At 42.4% G+C, this 15,923-nt stretch overlaps 1 protein-coding gene across 2 annotated transcripts in view; it reads left to right on the forward strand.

Moving 5' to 3' along the window:
* RAB26 (RAB26, member RAS oncogene family) overlaps positions 1-15,923 on the forward strand; it is a 184,899-nt gene that overhangs the window by 52,448 nt on the left and 116,528 nt on the right. The window contains exon 3 of one of the 2 annotated variants that reach the window (XM_077274470.1): positions 8,392-10,307. The exons of the other annotated variant lie outside the window; for it this stretch is intronic. Coding sequence (XP_077130585.1) covers positions 8,392-8,742 — 351 coding nt within the window. The 3' untranslated portion in view covers positions 8,743-10,307. Of the gene's footprint in view, positions 1-8,391; positions 10,308-15,923 lie in introns of those variants that run through there. 2 annotated transcript variants of the gene reach the window in all.

The raw sequence follows: 15,923 nt of genomic DNA on the forward strand, positions 1-15,923 counted from the left end.
TGGCTCACAGGGTAATAATAATAAAAAGGTTCACATCTTTGGAACCATATGACGGATTTCAGAAAAACAAAAAACATAATACTCAGAGGAGTGGCAGTAATAAAATAATACCAAAAATTTACCACTTTTGTCCCGGAGAAAGTTCCTCTTTAAGTAGTTACTTTGCATACCTATATTTTCTATCTTTATCCACATTTTCTTTTTGTCTCTATCGCACGTTGCGGCTGACTTCTGTACATTTTCCTTCATTTTTCTGTCATCTGATAAGAGCTTTGATGTTTTTCTTGTGATTTGGGAAATTAGCGTCTGATATCAGTCTGGCGCTTTTATCCCTTCCCTCAGAATTATGATGACTCCTTTTTTCCATTATCAAGAGCTATATTTTTTTTTTTTGTACTTCTTGATGCCTGCTGTCACCAGGCTTCTAAAATTAATAAGCCTGCGCCTCGTGACACCACTTCTCTGTATAAATAGGTGCGACGCTGATTCTAAATAATTTATCGTGCCGGAGACGTCGAAAGTTTTCTGAGAGGGTGAGCTGTGACTTATAAGCAACACGGCTGGCGAGAAGCGTGGAATGACTCCGGAGATAACACAAACTAATGTCTGTAATCAGGATACTATCGAGACCCTGCGGCACAAAAACCCTCGATTCCTTTCTGATGTGAAAAGCCAAGGCAGATGTGTTCACAGCTCATAAAAAGTGAGGAAAAGGTCAAATTTTACATATATATAGAAAATCAAACATGGAGGGGAGAGGAACATTAGGGAGAGGAGATGCAGGAATTACCGCGTCAATTTTTCTATGACCTGAACTATAATCTAGTGCCCCCACCCTAATATTGAAATCTCTGTTCGTTTTGCATTTCCAGATTGGAAAGGGTGGCACTTACAAATTTCCCAAAATTTGGAATTATCCTTCAACTTGTGGTTCTTCAACAGTAGCAGAACTAAAACTCCTAGCAAGGTCTCATGGCTTTCAATTTTTCCTTCTCGTCGTCCAATAGCTCTCATTTTTTTTATTTTTAGGTCCTTGTCAAGTTTCAAGTTCTTGTTGTTTTATTTTTGGCATTACGAGCTATAGTTTTAATTTTTTCCTTTTTGGGGTATATTCATTTTTTATTTTTTTTTTACAAACAATTGCTATTCCATTTCGATTCCCATTTTCTTCTTTTGGCGCTTTCTGTGCTGGATAAATATAATATTTTATTAGTTCAGGTCTACAGGAGAAGAAGCCATTTTTAGAGGGGGTCTTGTGAGGGGAATCCTCCCTTATGACAGTTATGTATTCTCCTGATTGGACAAACCCCATCAACTGTCCATAAATTATTACATCAACCATTAGAGTTGTAACCAAAAGTCTCATCATCAAGCTTTACTTATATACTGTAATAATGACATTATGATGTTTTCTTATGGCAGCCATTTTAGCAAGCTCATAACAGGAAGTGCGGCCATATTGATTGTCACTTGTCACCTTTCTCTTTGCCTATTGCAAATTGTGCCTGTGAAGGGAATGAGAGTTAATTATCAGTTGCTGCGTAGCTAAGTCAAAGGGAAAAACCATGATGGCTACACTTCCTGCTTTTTTTCTTTTCAAAATGTCTGCCACGGCTCCTATAGAAAAATGCCCATAACTCTTTTATAAAAACAAATATAATGACCAAACTTTGACTGCTGTTCTAACTTATAACTAATGTATAATTTACTAATTCATGGGCAATTTAATAATTTGGGCGAAAAACCCCCTTTAAATTTTCTGTATGCACAATTAGTAGCATTTTCGGACTGGATTACTGTACACCATCATTACAAAATTACTCAGTCTGGGTAGAAACTGGGGTCAGTGGTCTTTTTCTTATCTGACTGTCAGAATACTAGGAGTATTAGTTATTACTTCTCGCTCCCTGCTCTACACAACAAAACCTGTCGACAGCTATGGAATCAATAACGACTAAATATAGATGAAGCGGGGTGACTGAATAATTTCTTACCATCACATCTCGGCGCGGCTTCGATCCTGAGCAGCGGGGCTCGAAACGATGTTGGTGAGATGTATTGATAACACATTCATGGGTGTTTTCTGCATCAGTCATTTCTGCTAACGGCTCCCGAGTGCTTCTTCTGCCTTCCAGATAAATGCTGGTCAGAACAAGACTCCTGTGATGGATAATGTCAATTATTAGTCACTGAGTGCTTATAAAAGTCTAGTTAAATGGAAATGATTCCAGCGGCTGTAGTCCAAATAATGAATGGCAGATTTTAAATATTCAGACTCTGAGCCAAATTTTCGACCTCAATGAGATTGGATTTTATTAAAGTTGATGAAAACGTTCAGGCACGGGTGTTCAGACATATTGACACCCTCATAAGGAGACATCACTGGGATCCGTGACATCACATGGGACATATTAAGGGTGTATGATGCATTTAATGAAAGTACTGAACAGTGGAAACCTCTACACTATACTGTATATATCGTCTTCATTCAGTCCTTAATGCTACCACATACCAACAAATAATCAAACCAAGGAAGATCTCTGTCGTTACCTGTGTAAGTATTTTATAGGCAAGTTGTTCTAAGACTCGCATCATAGCAATTTTGTGTGTATCAATCAGTTATTGCTATGTGTCCTATGTTTAATTTTCTACCCCTACATTTTATTTTAAGAGAAAAAAATCTAGATAGATTGTATGGATCCTGGGTTACATCCTGTATTACACTCCAGAGCTGCACTCACTATTCTGCTGGTACAGTCACTGTGTACATACATTACATTACATTACTGATCCTGTACTGATCCTGAGTTACATCCCGTATTATACTCCAGAGCTGCACTCACTATTCTGCTGGTGCAGTCACTGTGTACATACATTACATTACTGATCCTGAGCTACATCCTGTATTTTACCCCAGAGCTGCACTCACTATTCTGCTGGTACAGTCACTGTGTATATATATTACATTACTGATCCCGAGTTACATCCTGTATTACACTCCAGAGCTGCATTCACTATTCTGCTGGTGCAGTCACTGTGTACATACATTACTGATCCTGAGTTACATCCTGTATTATACTCCAGAGCTGCACTCACTATTCTGCTGGTGCAGTCACTGTGTACATACATTACATTACTGATCCTGTACTGATCCTGAGTTACATCCTGTATTTTACCCCAGAGCTGCACTCACTATTCTGCTGGTACAGTCACTGTGTATATATATATTACATTACTGATCCCGAGTTACATCCTGTATTACACTCCAGAGCTGCATTCACTATTCTGCTGGTGCAGCCACTGTGTACATACATTACTGATCCTGAGTTACATCCTGTATTATACCCCAAAGCTGCACTCACTATTCTGCTGGTGCAGTCACTGTGTACATACATTACATTACTGATCCTGAGTTACATCCTGTATTATACCCCAGAGCTGCACTCACTATTCTGCTGGTGCAGTCACTGTGTACATACATTACATTACTGATCGATCCCGAGTTACAGCCTGTATTATACCCCAGAGCTGCACTCACTATTCTGCTGGTGCAGTCACTGTGTACTGTAAGATTGTGCTTACCATGGGTCTTGGGGGGCACTCGCTTGGCAGCAGGATAAACACTTCAGGCATGATATCTCACACAGTCTTATTTGGTTTATTATACATCATAAACCACATGACGTACAGTCCATTGCGTTACATTTCATGAACTTATCACGACCCCCAGTCTGTTCATGCAGCAGATAGGCTTCTCTGCCGTATATTATCATCCCCTTATCTGGGGTTACCTTTCAGGAGTTCCACTTCTCACGCTGACTCCTCGTCAGTCCCAGGTCCTCAACACAGACCGTCCAGGTCCACGGTCTCTAGGTGCTTCCAAGACGTCTCACTCCCAGGAGACTCCAACACTGACCGTCCCGGACCTGCAGCACACAGGCCACTCAGGTCCACACTCTGAGATCATACAGGGACGCTCTGTAGTGTCCCGCCTGGACACATGGAAGTCTATCCATCCTGACAGACTCACAGACACTCACTCCCATATGCTAAACACCTCCTTTAGGTAGCCTGTAACCACACCCACAGGTGAGGTAACATCACATGCACTGGTCATATGATCATGACATCACTGCAGGTCCTCAAACTCCTGCAGGGAAAAAGGTACAGTGAGCGCCCCCACTCAGAGGTGAGGTATGTAGGTAGCCAGACCCTCCCATCTCTCATAGCTACCCGGACCCAGGTGCACTAAGTGACATCTTCAGTGCTTACGTGCTCTAAAGACAAGATACTCCGGGTTGCATCGCAGGGAGCATCCATCCCTGTGACACATACCTCCCATTAACCACAATGCCGGACACTGTCTCACTATCACATCCATGCACACAACTGCCACGCACTCTCAAGGCCTCAATACGCCTCCGTGTGCATACTGGGGAGACCATGCAGCGCCCCCTACCTGTTACAGGGGTCACTGCATCACAGTACATACATTACATTACTGATCCGGAGTTACATCCTGTATTATACCCCAGAGCTGCACTCACTATTCTGCTGGTGCAGTCACTGTGTACATACATTACATTACTGATCCGGAGTTACATCCTGTATTTTACTCCAGAGCTGCACTCACTATTCTGCTGGTACAGTCACTGTGTACATACATTACAGTACTGATCATGAATTGCATTCTGTATTATAATCCAGAGCTGAACTCATTATTCTGCTGGTGCAGTCACTGTGTACATACATTACAGTACTGATCATGAATTGCATTCTGTATTATAATCCAGAGCTGAACTCATTATTCTGCTGGGGCAGTCACTGTGTACATACATTACAGTACTGATCATGAATTGCATTCTGTATTATAATCCAGAGCTGAACTCATTATTCTGCTGGGGCAGTCACTGTGTACATACATTACAGTACTGATCATGAATTGCATTCTGTATTATAATCCAGAGCTGAACTCATTATTCATGGCTTACAGCGCCCCCTCCCCTCATACACCAGTAGTTCCTCGGGAGATTCTGAATTACAGTCTCTGGCTGAGCGGAAAGAAAGAATCATTATTTCCAGGTCCAATTGCCAGGATCAGATTTTTGGACCACACAAGCTCCATTAATTAGTCAACAAATTGAGAATCCACAGATGGTCCCAGACTAGCTCCATGTGTTCTAATTCCAAGCCTAATTATAATAGGGGATTTGGGGATCAATAAAATTAACTCATTGCCATATACAGTTGTATCATAATATTGTGTCGTGTATTGATCCAATTATCAGCTCGTATAGTGCTGCAGCCTTAGGAGCATCGGGGGTTTCCTGGACTTTCTGACACTCCTCTCAAGGCACGTGTGGACTCTAAAAAAACATGTACATATCCTATTAGGAAATTCTGAGTTCTTCACTTGGGGCGTCCATCGATAAACCATATTACAAAGTGGCCACAAAGAGCGTCTCTCTAACCTCTCCACTTCCTGTCCATCAGACCTATCAATCACAGTTAGAAGCTCCACTCTGTCCCCAGTGTCACAAGTTCTCTCAGCCTCATTATAATGTTTGATTCTGTCTTGTCTTCCAAACCTCAAATCCAAACCCTTACCCTCCTACCCCCTCCTCAATTCCACAACATTTTTCAAATCTGTGCTTCACTTAACTTGATATCAACAAAAGTGCTGGTAGAAGCCCCTATCCTTTCCCACTTAGATTACTGCAACATCCTTGTCTGTGGCCTCCCATGTAACAGTATAGTGGCCCTCCAGTCTATCCTCAACTCTGCTGCCGGGTTAATCCATGGCTACCCTCATTACCTCGTTACTTGTTTGCCTTTCTTCTCTCTCAGATTCTTCATCAGCTATTTAATATCTAGTCCAAAATATTAATAATGATTTTAAAGGTAATGCATAACCTATCCCCTCTATCAATCTCCAATCTAATCTCCTGATAGCTTCCCACATGAAATCCCCAGATCACAATGGACCCCGAAACATGTTTTGTCTATTTCCCCTATACCTCTTCACACACAATCTTAGGTCCATACCCTGTCCCCTCCATACATCACTGATCTAATGTCCTGATATTACTCACAGGTATTCTCCAGTTTACAACTTGTTGTGGGGAGATATGGGAAGATTAGAGGGGTTAGGTAATGGTCTGGAGATTACATGTGGGGAGATATTGAAAGAATAGTGGTCTCAGGTAATGATCTGGAGTTTACATGTGGGGAGATATGGGAAGATTAGCGGGGACAGGTAATAATCTCGCGATTACATGTGGAGAGATATGGGAAGATTAGTGGGGACAGGTAATGGTCTGGAGACTACATGTGAGTTATTATCTGCGTTCTGACCTATCATATGTTTGTAGTAATCGCAATGTCTCCTATGTTATATATAAAGCAATGTCTGAGTGTCTCCTATGTGATGTATATACCGCAGTCTCAATGTATTGAATATGATGTATATACATCAGTCTCAGTGTCTCTTATATGACATATATACAGTCGTCTGTGTCTCCTGTGTGCTGTATAAGCAGCAGTTTCAGTGTCGCGTATATGATGTATATACAGCAGTCTCAGTGTGTTTTATGTGATGTTTACAGCAGTCTCTGCATCCTATGTGGTGTATAAAGCAGTCTCCTATGTGATATATATATAGCAGTATTGGTGTCTCCTATGTGATGTATACAGGAGAGACTCAGTGTCTTCTATGAGATGTATATAGAGTAATCTCAATGTTTCCTATGTGATGTATACAGCAATCTAAGTATATCATATATGATGTATCTAAATCACTTGGTGTATTCTATGTGATGTCTACAGAAGTCTGGTTTTCTCCTATGTTATATATACAGCAGTCTCAGTGTATCCTAAATACAGCATCTCTGTATCACATGTGATGTATATACAGAAGTCTCTGTCTCCTATGTGATTTATACAGTAGTCTCAGAGTCTCCTATGTGATGTACACAGCAGTCTTGGTGTCTCCTATGTGATGGAAATAGGAGAGTCTCAGTGTCTCCCATATAATGTATGTAGACTAATCTCAGTATTTCCTACGTGTTGTATACAACAGTCTTAGTGTCTCCTGTGTGATATATTCAGCAGTCTTAGGGTATTCTATATGATGTATAAACAGCACTATTGGTATATCCAATGTGATTTATATACAGCATTTTTTTTGTATCCCATGTGATGTATATAGAGCAGTCTGTCTCCTGTGTGATGTATATACAGCAGTCTCGATGTATATTATGTGATGTATACACAGCAGTCTCAGTGTCTCCTATGTGATGTATATACAACAGTCTATGTCTCATATGTGATGTATTTAGACCTGTCTCTGTGTCCTTTGTGATGTGTATATATAGCAATCTCTGTCTCTTATGTGATGTATATAGAGCAGTCTCAGTGTCTCCTATGTGATTTATAAAGAGCAGTCTCAGTGTCTCCTATGTGATGTATATACAGCAGTCTGTGTCTCATATGTGATGTATATACAGCAGACCTCTCACTGCTTGAGCTCTATAATTGTTATGTGAGCAGTGATGAATTTCGCACTGTGTGGAAACCTATGGTGTAATTTACATCTGTGTTCAGAACAACTTACTGCTGTGAGTTCTTTACAAAACTTATCGCAAAGAGTTGCCTGAGCTGCAAACAATCCCAAACCTGTAAAAGCAGTTGCAAGTAGCAACATCATCCACACCACCTAACATCATCGCACCAAAGAGAAACTGCTCCAGCCAGAACTTTAGGGCCAAGTTTATTAAATGTTTGACAAATGTTGCAGGATCATTTTTAAGTTGCATGGCCCCAGAATTGTGTTATAAATGGCAGAAACAACGCTCGCAGCTCTGCAGGTTCCAGCTGATTGCTGAAGATCACATCCACAGAACTCAGTTTCTCATAAAGTCGTTAAAGAGGCGGAATATATTTTTTTTTTACATTTTACCGAAGATTGACGACGATGAGGTTTTTTTTCAGAGAAAATTATTTTTAAGTGTTTTAAAAAGAAAAAAAGACAGAAAATACCTCTAGACAATTATCAGTTTCAACCTAAAGCATGAGTTTTGTAAAATCCGGTGCAAAGTTTACACCTGTTACACCGCTTTCGGTAATTTCATCCACTTTTCCAAGTTACACCACTGCTATGGAAGACTCCATCTCACAGCTATAATGTGACATTATTTGGGGAAGCTGCCAGCCGGTCGCATGGAGCAATTTTCGGAAAGCTAAGTAATAATTTGTTATGGTGTTTGGCAACCACTTAGTGGAAACTAGAAAATCAACTCGTTTTTTTAACAAATGAAGCGGCGCTAATGTCCCCCCGGCCGTTGAATCCCGTGCGGAGAAGCAATGTAACGCGTCTCATTGTTTTTTCTTTAGAGCGCTGAACCGCCAAAGCCTCAAGCTAGAATTATTCCAGTGTTGGACAAAGGACATCGTTGGTCACAGCCGGGTTTTTGTTCGTTCAAGTCAGCGGCTTCTGAATCCCGACTGGTACACAAATATCTAAAGGCAACAAACGTAAAAGCAATTCCAAAGCCAAACAGTGTAATGCATACAAATGACCACCAAAAAAGAAGAAAAAAAAAACGGAGGCGAACTGGTGGCATACATATGCAGGAGGCGTACTTGTGCACCTGTGCCACGACATGTGTTCCAGAACAGAATGGGATTTCATGTCTATTGTTGCGGGGTTTTTTACACTTAATTTTCTGGGAGAATGCAAACTAGGAGACTGAATCCAAAGTTGGGAGACGTAACCTGCCGGTATAGTAGAGGGGTATCATTGGATTAGGATCCAACTGCCGCGATCCACACTGATCCTAAAATGTAAAGGGCTGCAGCAGTGATTCACCATTGTTGCCCCTTTATTCTTTTCCTGCATAGCAGTGCCCATGCCACTGTTTAATTTTATGGGGTACGCTGCATGGTAAGTGGCAGGGAAAAAACTAAAAAGTTCAATAAGGTGCAGAAGGATGCAGTCTATGGAAAGACCTCTCATTGAGGAGGAGGATCCCCCCCCAAATCTTCTCCAAACTCAAAAGTAATAAGAAGGGTGATGATTGATGGTCTACTTAAAACTAAGTTTTGGGAGGGACCTTCTAATTCACTAGGACACCCCAGCGTCCTTCAAGGATTCAAACCAAGTATGATTCCCTCCTAAGAAAAAAAAAAAGGAGCAGGGTGATGGGAGACCTAATCGGAAATACAAGCCCCCCTATAATTCCAAGGGTGACATCCCATCAGAACACTGCACTTTGTTCTTCCCACAGATTTTCACTAATTCTAGCGATAGGCTTTCACTGTTTTTGAGATTGGATAAGGACAGTCCACCTGTTGCACTCCAATGGCTAAAGGCAGTACTACTGGTAAATTCTAGTCCATAATTCCTTGCCCGGGTATCGCATACACAGGTATGGCCAGATAACATCTATCAGGTATGAAAAATGATGAAAATTACAAATTGTTTGTCAATATAGATCTGGAGCACACGAAATGCTAGACTGTGCAAACTCATTCCTACGGCAGTAAATGGCAAAGATTATGTGCAGGCTAAAGAGTTACAGGAAGAACTTGGTTGCCAGCAGCACATATGACCTTTGTGGATGGCTAAGATGGCTCTGAAATGGCTGAGAAGATCATAAGAATTCAGAATTTCCAATAAAAATTGGTGACCAAAGACATCTCTTCATAACCTCCAGTATGGCTGACTATGATTTAAGCCACAGTGAGAAGAGCTGCTCTGGAGCACAAAGTGCTGCTCAATCAAGTAAAGTAAATGGACATTAAAATATTAATATTCAAGTGGAAATGTAGGAGAGGGGGAAATATTGAAGAAAGGTCAAGAAGGAAGTGCTCACCTAACCCTAAACATCATCCAGCACAAGGTCAGCACTTAGGAAGGAAAAACAACCTTGCAAATGACTGTAAAGTGCTCCGACCTTGGACAGAGTCTCTAAAAGAAGCCCCTCGTCCATTAAACTCTGCACTTACAACTCCGGTCATCTCTCCGTCTGGATATTTAGACTCTTCCTCGCCATCCGTTTTGCCGTCTTTACATCATTTTGCTTCTTTTCCATTATGGCAGGAAAATCATAACAAAAGTCTTCTCAAACAATGAAAACCAGGCGAAAAAAGTTGTATCCACCTCGCGGATTATAGTTTGCAGGTTCTTGTGACGACTGAAATAGAAAATTGGCTTAGAAGGGTTGTCCACCTTTTTTTAGCATGACTGTGTGTATTTGGGGTTCAATATAATTTTTACAATTGGTTTTCATAATAAATGTTGTACCTTTAGTCTCCTGAAGCCTAAATGTTCCACTGTCTGTTACTGTAGAATGAATTAACTGAGAATCCGTCAGTGAACTCCTTCTGGCAGCCTGACAGCAGCATCTGTATTTTCCTGAGCTTTATTCAGCTGATGTATTACCATAGAGCACATCAAAGTTAATGTACAGAAAATACAAAGTCTGTAAAAACCTAACTGGTGCAAAATATTTAGTGAAACCGAATTGTAAAATTAACTTTTAGCCCCCAAATATAAGTAGGAAAACTAAAATGTTCACTTAAACTATCTGTAATAGCAAAAGCTGACAGATAAAGGCATGATGTATGTACACAGTGACTGCACCAGCAGAATAGTGAGTGCAGCTCTGGGGTATAATACAGGATGTAACTCAGGATCAGTAATGTAATGTATGTACACAGTGACTGCACCAGCAGAATAGTGAGTGCAGCTCTGAGTATAATACAGGATGTAACTCAGGATCAGTAATGTAATGTATGTACACAGTGACTGCACCAGCAGAATAGTGAGTGCAGCTCTGGGGTATAATTGTTGTGAATTCTGTTTTTGGGCTCCCTCTGGTGGTTACTGGTGGTACTGGCTGACTTTTGTCTTGTGTTTCCAGTGCACCTGTTCCCATCAGGAAACTGGGAGTTTCCTATTTAGTCTGGCTTCTCAGTCATTCTAGTGCCGGCAATCAATGTTACCAGAGCACCTCTGTTGCTTGCTACCTGCTCCAAGTCTGCAATTCAGCTAAGTTGGATCTTTGGCATTTTTTGTGTTTGTTTGTCCAGCATGCATTTATATTTCTCTTGCTGCTGGAAGCTCTAGTGATCTGAAATTACTACTCCGGTGTCATGAGTTGATAACGGAGTTAAAGTAATTTTAGGATGGCTGTTTAGGGTTTTGAGGTGACCGCGAAGTCCTCTTTTGTATTTTCTGCTATCTAGTCAGAGGGCCTCTCTTTGCTGAATCTATATTCATACTGCGTACGTGTTTTCCTCTTACCTAACCGTTATTATATGTGGGGGGCTACTATCACTTTTGGGGTTTCCCTGGAGGCAAGCCAGGTCTGTGTATTCCTCTACTAGGGGTAGCTAGATCTCCGGCTGGTGCGAGGTGTCTAGGGATAATCGTAGGCACACCCCCTGGCTACTATTAGTTGCGTGTTAGGTTCAGCGTCGCGGTCATCTGAGATTCCATCTTCCTAGAGCTAGTCCGTTTTTGCCTGAGTCCCTGCCATTGGGAACCATGACAGTATTGCCGGCCCGAATGTATTAAAGGTATTGGCTGAAGAAAGAGAGAAAAAAGAAGTTTCTGACACTTTTTTTTTTTTTTTACTCAGAAGTTCTGTCTAGCCATAATTGCAATCTGCTGCTTTTTTCTCTCCTTTTAACCCCTGAATGGCTCAGATCTCAGCTGTTAAGAAATGGATATCCAGAGTTTAGCTACAAACCTGAATACTCTTGCTTCTAAGGTACAAAATATCCAAGACTATGTTATACATGCTCCTATGTCTGAACCCAAGATTCCTATACCTGAGTTCTTTTCTGGAGATAGATCTCGTTTTTTGAATTTTAAGCACAATTGTAAATTGTATCTTTCTCTGAGATCTCGCTCCGCTGGAGACCCCGCTCAGCAGGTTAAAATTGTTATTTCCTTGTTGCGGGGTGACCCCCAGAATTGGGCATTTGCATTGGCACCAGGGGATCCTGCGCTGCTCAATGTGGATGCGTTTTTTCTGGCACTGGGGTTGCTCTATGAGGAACCTAATTTGGAGATTCAGGCTGAAAAGGCCTTGATAGCCCTCTCTCAAGGGCATGATGAAGCTGAAATATATTGTCAAAAATTTCGAAAATGGTCTGTGCTTACTCAGTGGAATGAGTGCGCCCTGGCGGCGAATTTCAGAGAAGGTCTCTCTGACGCCGTTAAAGATGTCATGGTGGGGTTTCCTACGCCCACAGGTCTGAATGAATCCATGACTATGGCTATTCAGATTGATCGGCGTTTACGGGAGCGCAAACCTGTGCACCATTTGGCGGTGTCTTCTGAGCAGGCACCGGAGAATATGCAGTGTGATAGAATTCTGTCCAGAAGTGAACGGCAGAATTATAGGCGTAAAAATGGGTTGTGCTTCTACTGTGGTGATTCTGCTCATGTTATATCAGCATGCTCTAAACGCACAAAAAAGGTTGATAAGTCTTTGGCAATTGGCACTTTACAGTCTAAGTTTATTTTGTCTGTAACTTTGATCTGTTCATTATCATCTATTACTGTGGATGCCTATGTGGATTCTGGCGCTTCCTTGAGTCTTATGGATTGGTCCTTTGCCAGACGCTGTGGGTTTAGCCTAGAGCCTTTGGAAGTTCCTATCCCTCTGAAGGGTATCGACTCCACACCATTGGCTAGGAATAAACCACAATACTGGACACAAGTGACTATGTGTATGACTCCTGACCATCGGGAGGTGATTCGCTTCCTTGTGTTGCATAACTTGCATGATGTCTTAGTGCTTGGATTGCCATGGTTGCAAACTCATAATCCAGTCCTTGACTGGAAAACAATGTCTGTGTTAAGCTGGGGATGTCAGGGGGCTCATGGGGAAGTACCTTTGGTTTCCATTGCTTCATCTACTCCCTCTGAAATTCCGGCATTTTTGTCTGACTATTGTGATGTTTTTGAGGAGCCTAAACTTAGTTCTCTCCCCCCTCACAGGGATTGTGATTGTGATTGTGCTATAGACTTGATTCCGGGCAGCAAGTTTCCCAAGGGTCGTTTGTTCAATCTGTCTGTGCCTGAGTATGCTGCTATACGAGAGTATATTAAGGAGTCCTTGGAAAAGGGACATATCCGTCCATCCTCATCCCCTTTAGGAGCAGGTTTTTTTTTCGTGGGTAAAAAAGATGGCTCCCTGAGGCCCTGTATTGATTATCGCCTGTTGAATAAGATTACAGTCAAATACCAGTATCCTTTGTGTTATGGTTCTCAATGGCAAGAGAACATAGCCCAGCAAACATAAGAACTAGCTCTTGGAAGGATGGAAACTAAACTGACCATGAACTAAACCTGCCGCACAACTAACAGTAGCCGGGTAGCGTAGCCTGCGTTTTATCCCTAGACGCCCAGCGCCGGCCGGAGGACTAACTAATCCTGGCAGAGGAAAATATAGTCCTGGCTCACCTCTAGAGAAATTTCCCCGAAAGGCAGACAGAGGCCCCCACAAATATTGGCGGTGATTTTAGATGAAATGACAAACGTAGTATGAAAATAGGTTTAGCAAAATTGAGGTCCGCTTACTAGATAGCAGGAAGACAGAAAGGGCACTTTCATGGTCAGCTGAAAACCCTATCAAAACATCATCCTGAAATTACTTTAAGACTCTAGTATTAACTCATAACATCAGAGTGGCAATTTCAGATCACAAGAGCTTTCCAGACACAGAAACGAAACTACAGCTGTGAACTGGAACAAAATGCAAAAACAAACAAGGACTAAAGTCCAACTTAGCTGGGAGTTGTCTAGCAGCAGGAACATGCACAGAAAGGCTTCTGATTACAATGTTGACCGGCATGGAAGTGACAGAGGAGCAAGGCTAAATAGCGACTCCCACATCCTGATGGAAACAGGTGAACAGAGAGGATGATGCACACCAGTTCAATTCCACCAGTGGCCACCGGGGGAGCCCAAAATCCAATTTCACAACACCTTTGCCACTATTGACTGATTTATTTGCTCGTATTAAAGGGGCAAAGTGGTTCTCTAAGATTGATCTTCGGGGTGCGTATAATTTGGTGCGGATTAAGCAGGGAGATGAGTGGAAAACTGCATTTAATACGCCCGAGGGCCATTTTGAGTATTTGGTAATGCCTTTTGGTCTTTCTAATGCTCCTTCAGTCTTTCAGTCCTTTATGCACGATATTTTCCGTAAATACCTGGATAAATTTATGATTGTGTATTTGGATGATATTTTGATTTTTTCGGATGACTGGGAGTCGCATGTTCAACAGGTTAGGAAGGTTTTTCAGGTTTTGCGGGCCAATTCTTTGTTTGTAAAGGGTTCAAAGTGTATTTTTGGGGTTCAGAAGATCTCCTTTTTGGGGTATATTTTTTCCCCTTCTTCTGTTGAGATGGATCCTGTCAAGGTTCGGGCTATTTGTGATTGGACGCAGCCTACTTCCCTGAAGAGTCTTCAGAAGTTCTTGGGCTTTGCTAATTTCTATCGTCGATTTATAACTGGGTTTTCAAGTGTTGCTAAACCTCTGACTGATTTGACTAAGAAGGGTGCTGATGTTGCCAATTGGTCCTCTGCGGCTGTGGAGGCCTTTCGGGAGCTTAAGCGCCGCTTTTCTTCCGCCCCTGTGTTGCGCTAGCCTGATGTTTCGCTCCCTTTTCAGGTCGAGGTTGATGCCTCCGAGATTGGAGCGGGGGCGGTTTTGTCGCAGAGAAGTCCCGATTGCTCAGTGATGAGACCATGTGCATTCTTCTCTCGAAAGTTTTCGCCCGCCGAGCGAAATTATGATGTCGGTAATCGGGAGCTCTTGGCTATGAAGTGGGCATTTGAGGAGTGGCGTCATTGGCTTGAGGGTGCTAGACATCAGGTGGTGGTCTTGACTGATCACAAGAATCTGATTTACCTTGAGTCTGCCAGGCGTCTGAATCCTAGACAGGCGCGCTGGTCGTTGTTTTTCTCCCGGTTTAATTTTGTGGTTTCATACTTGCCGGGTTCAAAAAATGTGAAGGCAGATGCCCTTTCTAGGAGTTTTGAGCCTGACTCCTCTGGTGATTCTGAGCCTATGGGTATCCTTAAGGATGGGGTGATTTTGTCTGCTGTCTCCCCAGACTTGCGACGTGCTTTGCAGGAGTTTCAGACTGATAGGCCTGATCGTTGTCCGCCTGGGAGACTGTTTGTTCCAGATGAGTGGACCAGTAGAGTCATCTCGGAGGTTCATTCTTCTGTGTTGGCAGGTCACCCTGGAATTTTTGGTACCAGAGATTTGGTGGCCAGGTCCTTCTGGTGGCCTTCCCTGTCTCGGGATGTGCGTACCTTTGTACAGTCTTGTGATGTTTGTGCTCGGGCCAAGCCTTGCTGTTCTCGGGCTAGTGGATTGTTGTTGTCCTTGCCTATTCCGAAGAGGCCGTGGACGCACATCTCTATGGACTTTATCTCGGACCTCCCGGTTTCTCAGAAAATGTCCGTCATTTGGGTGGTGTGTGACCGTTTTTCTAAGATGGTTCATTTGGTACCCTTGCCCAAATTGCCTTCTTCTTCTGAGTTGGTTCCTTTATTTTTTCAGAATGTGGTTCGTTTACATGGTATCCCGGAAAACATCGTTTCTGACAGGGGGTCTCAATTTGTGTCTAGGTTCTGGCAAGCGTTCTGTGCCAGGATGGGCATTGATTTGTCTTTTTCGTCTGCATTCCATCCTCAGACTAATGGCCAGACGGAGCGAACTAATCAGACCTTGGAGACTTATTTGAGGTGTTTTGTGTCTGCTGATCAGGATGATTGGGTCGCCTTTTTGCCGTTGGCAGAGTTTGCCCTCAATAATCGGGCCAGTTCTGCCACTCTGGTTTCTCCTTTCTTTTGCAATTCAGGGTTTCACCCTCGTTTTTCATCTGGCCAGGT

The sequence above is a fragment of the Ranitomeya variabilis genome, chromosome 7 (genome assembly GCF_051348905.1).
Source record: "Ranitomeya variabilis isolate aRanVar5 chromosome 7, aRanVar5.hap1, whole genome shotgun sequence".
NCBI lineage: Eukaryota > Metazoa > Chordata > Amphibia > Anura > Dendrobatidae > Ranitomeya > Ranitomeya variabilis.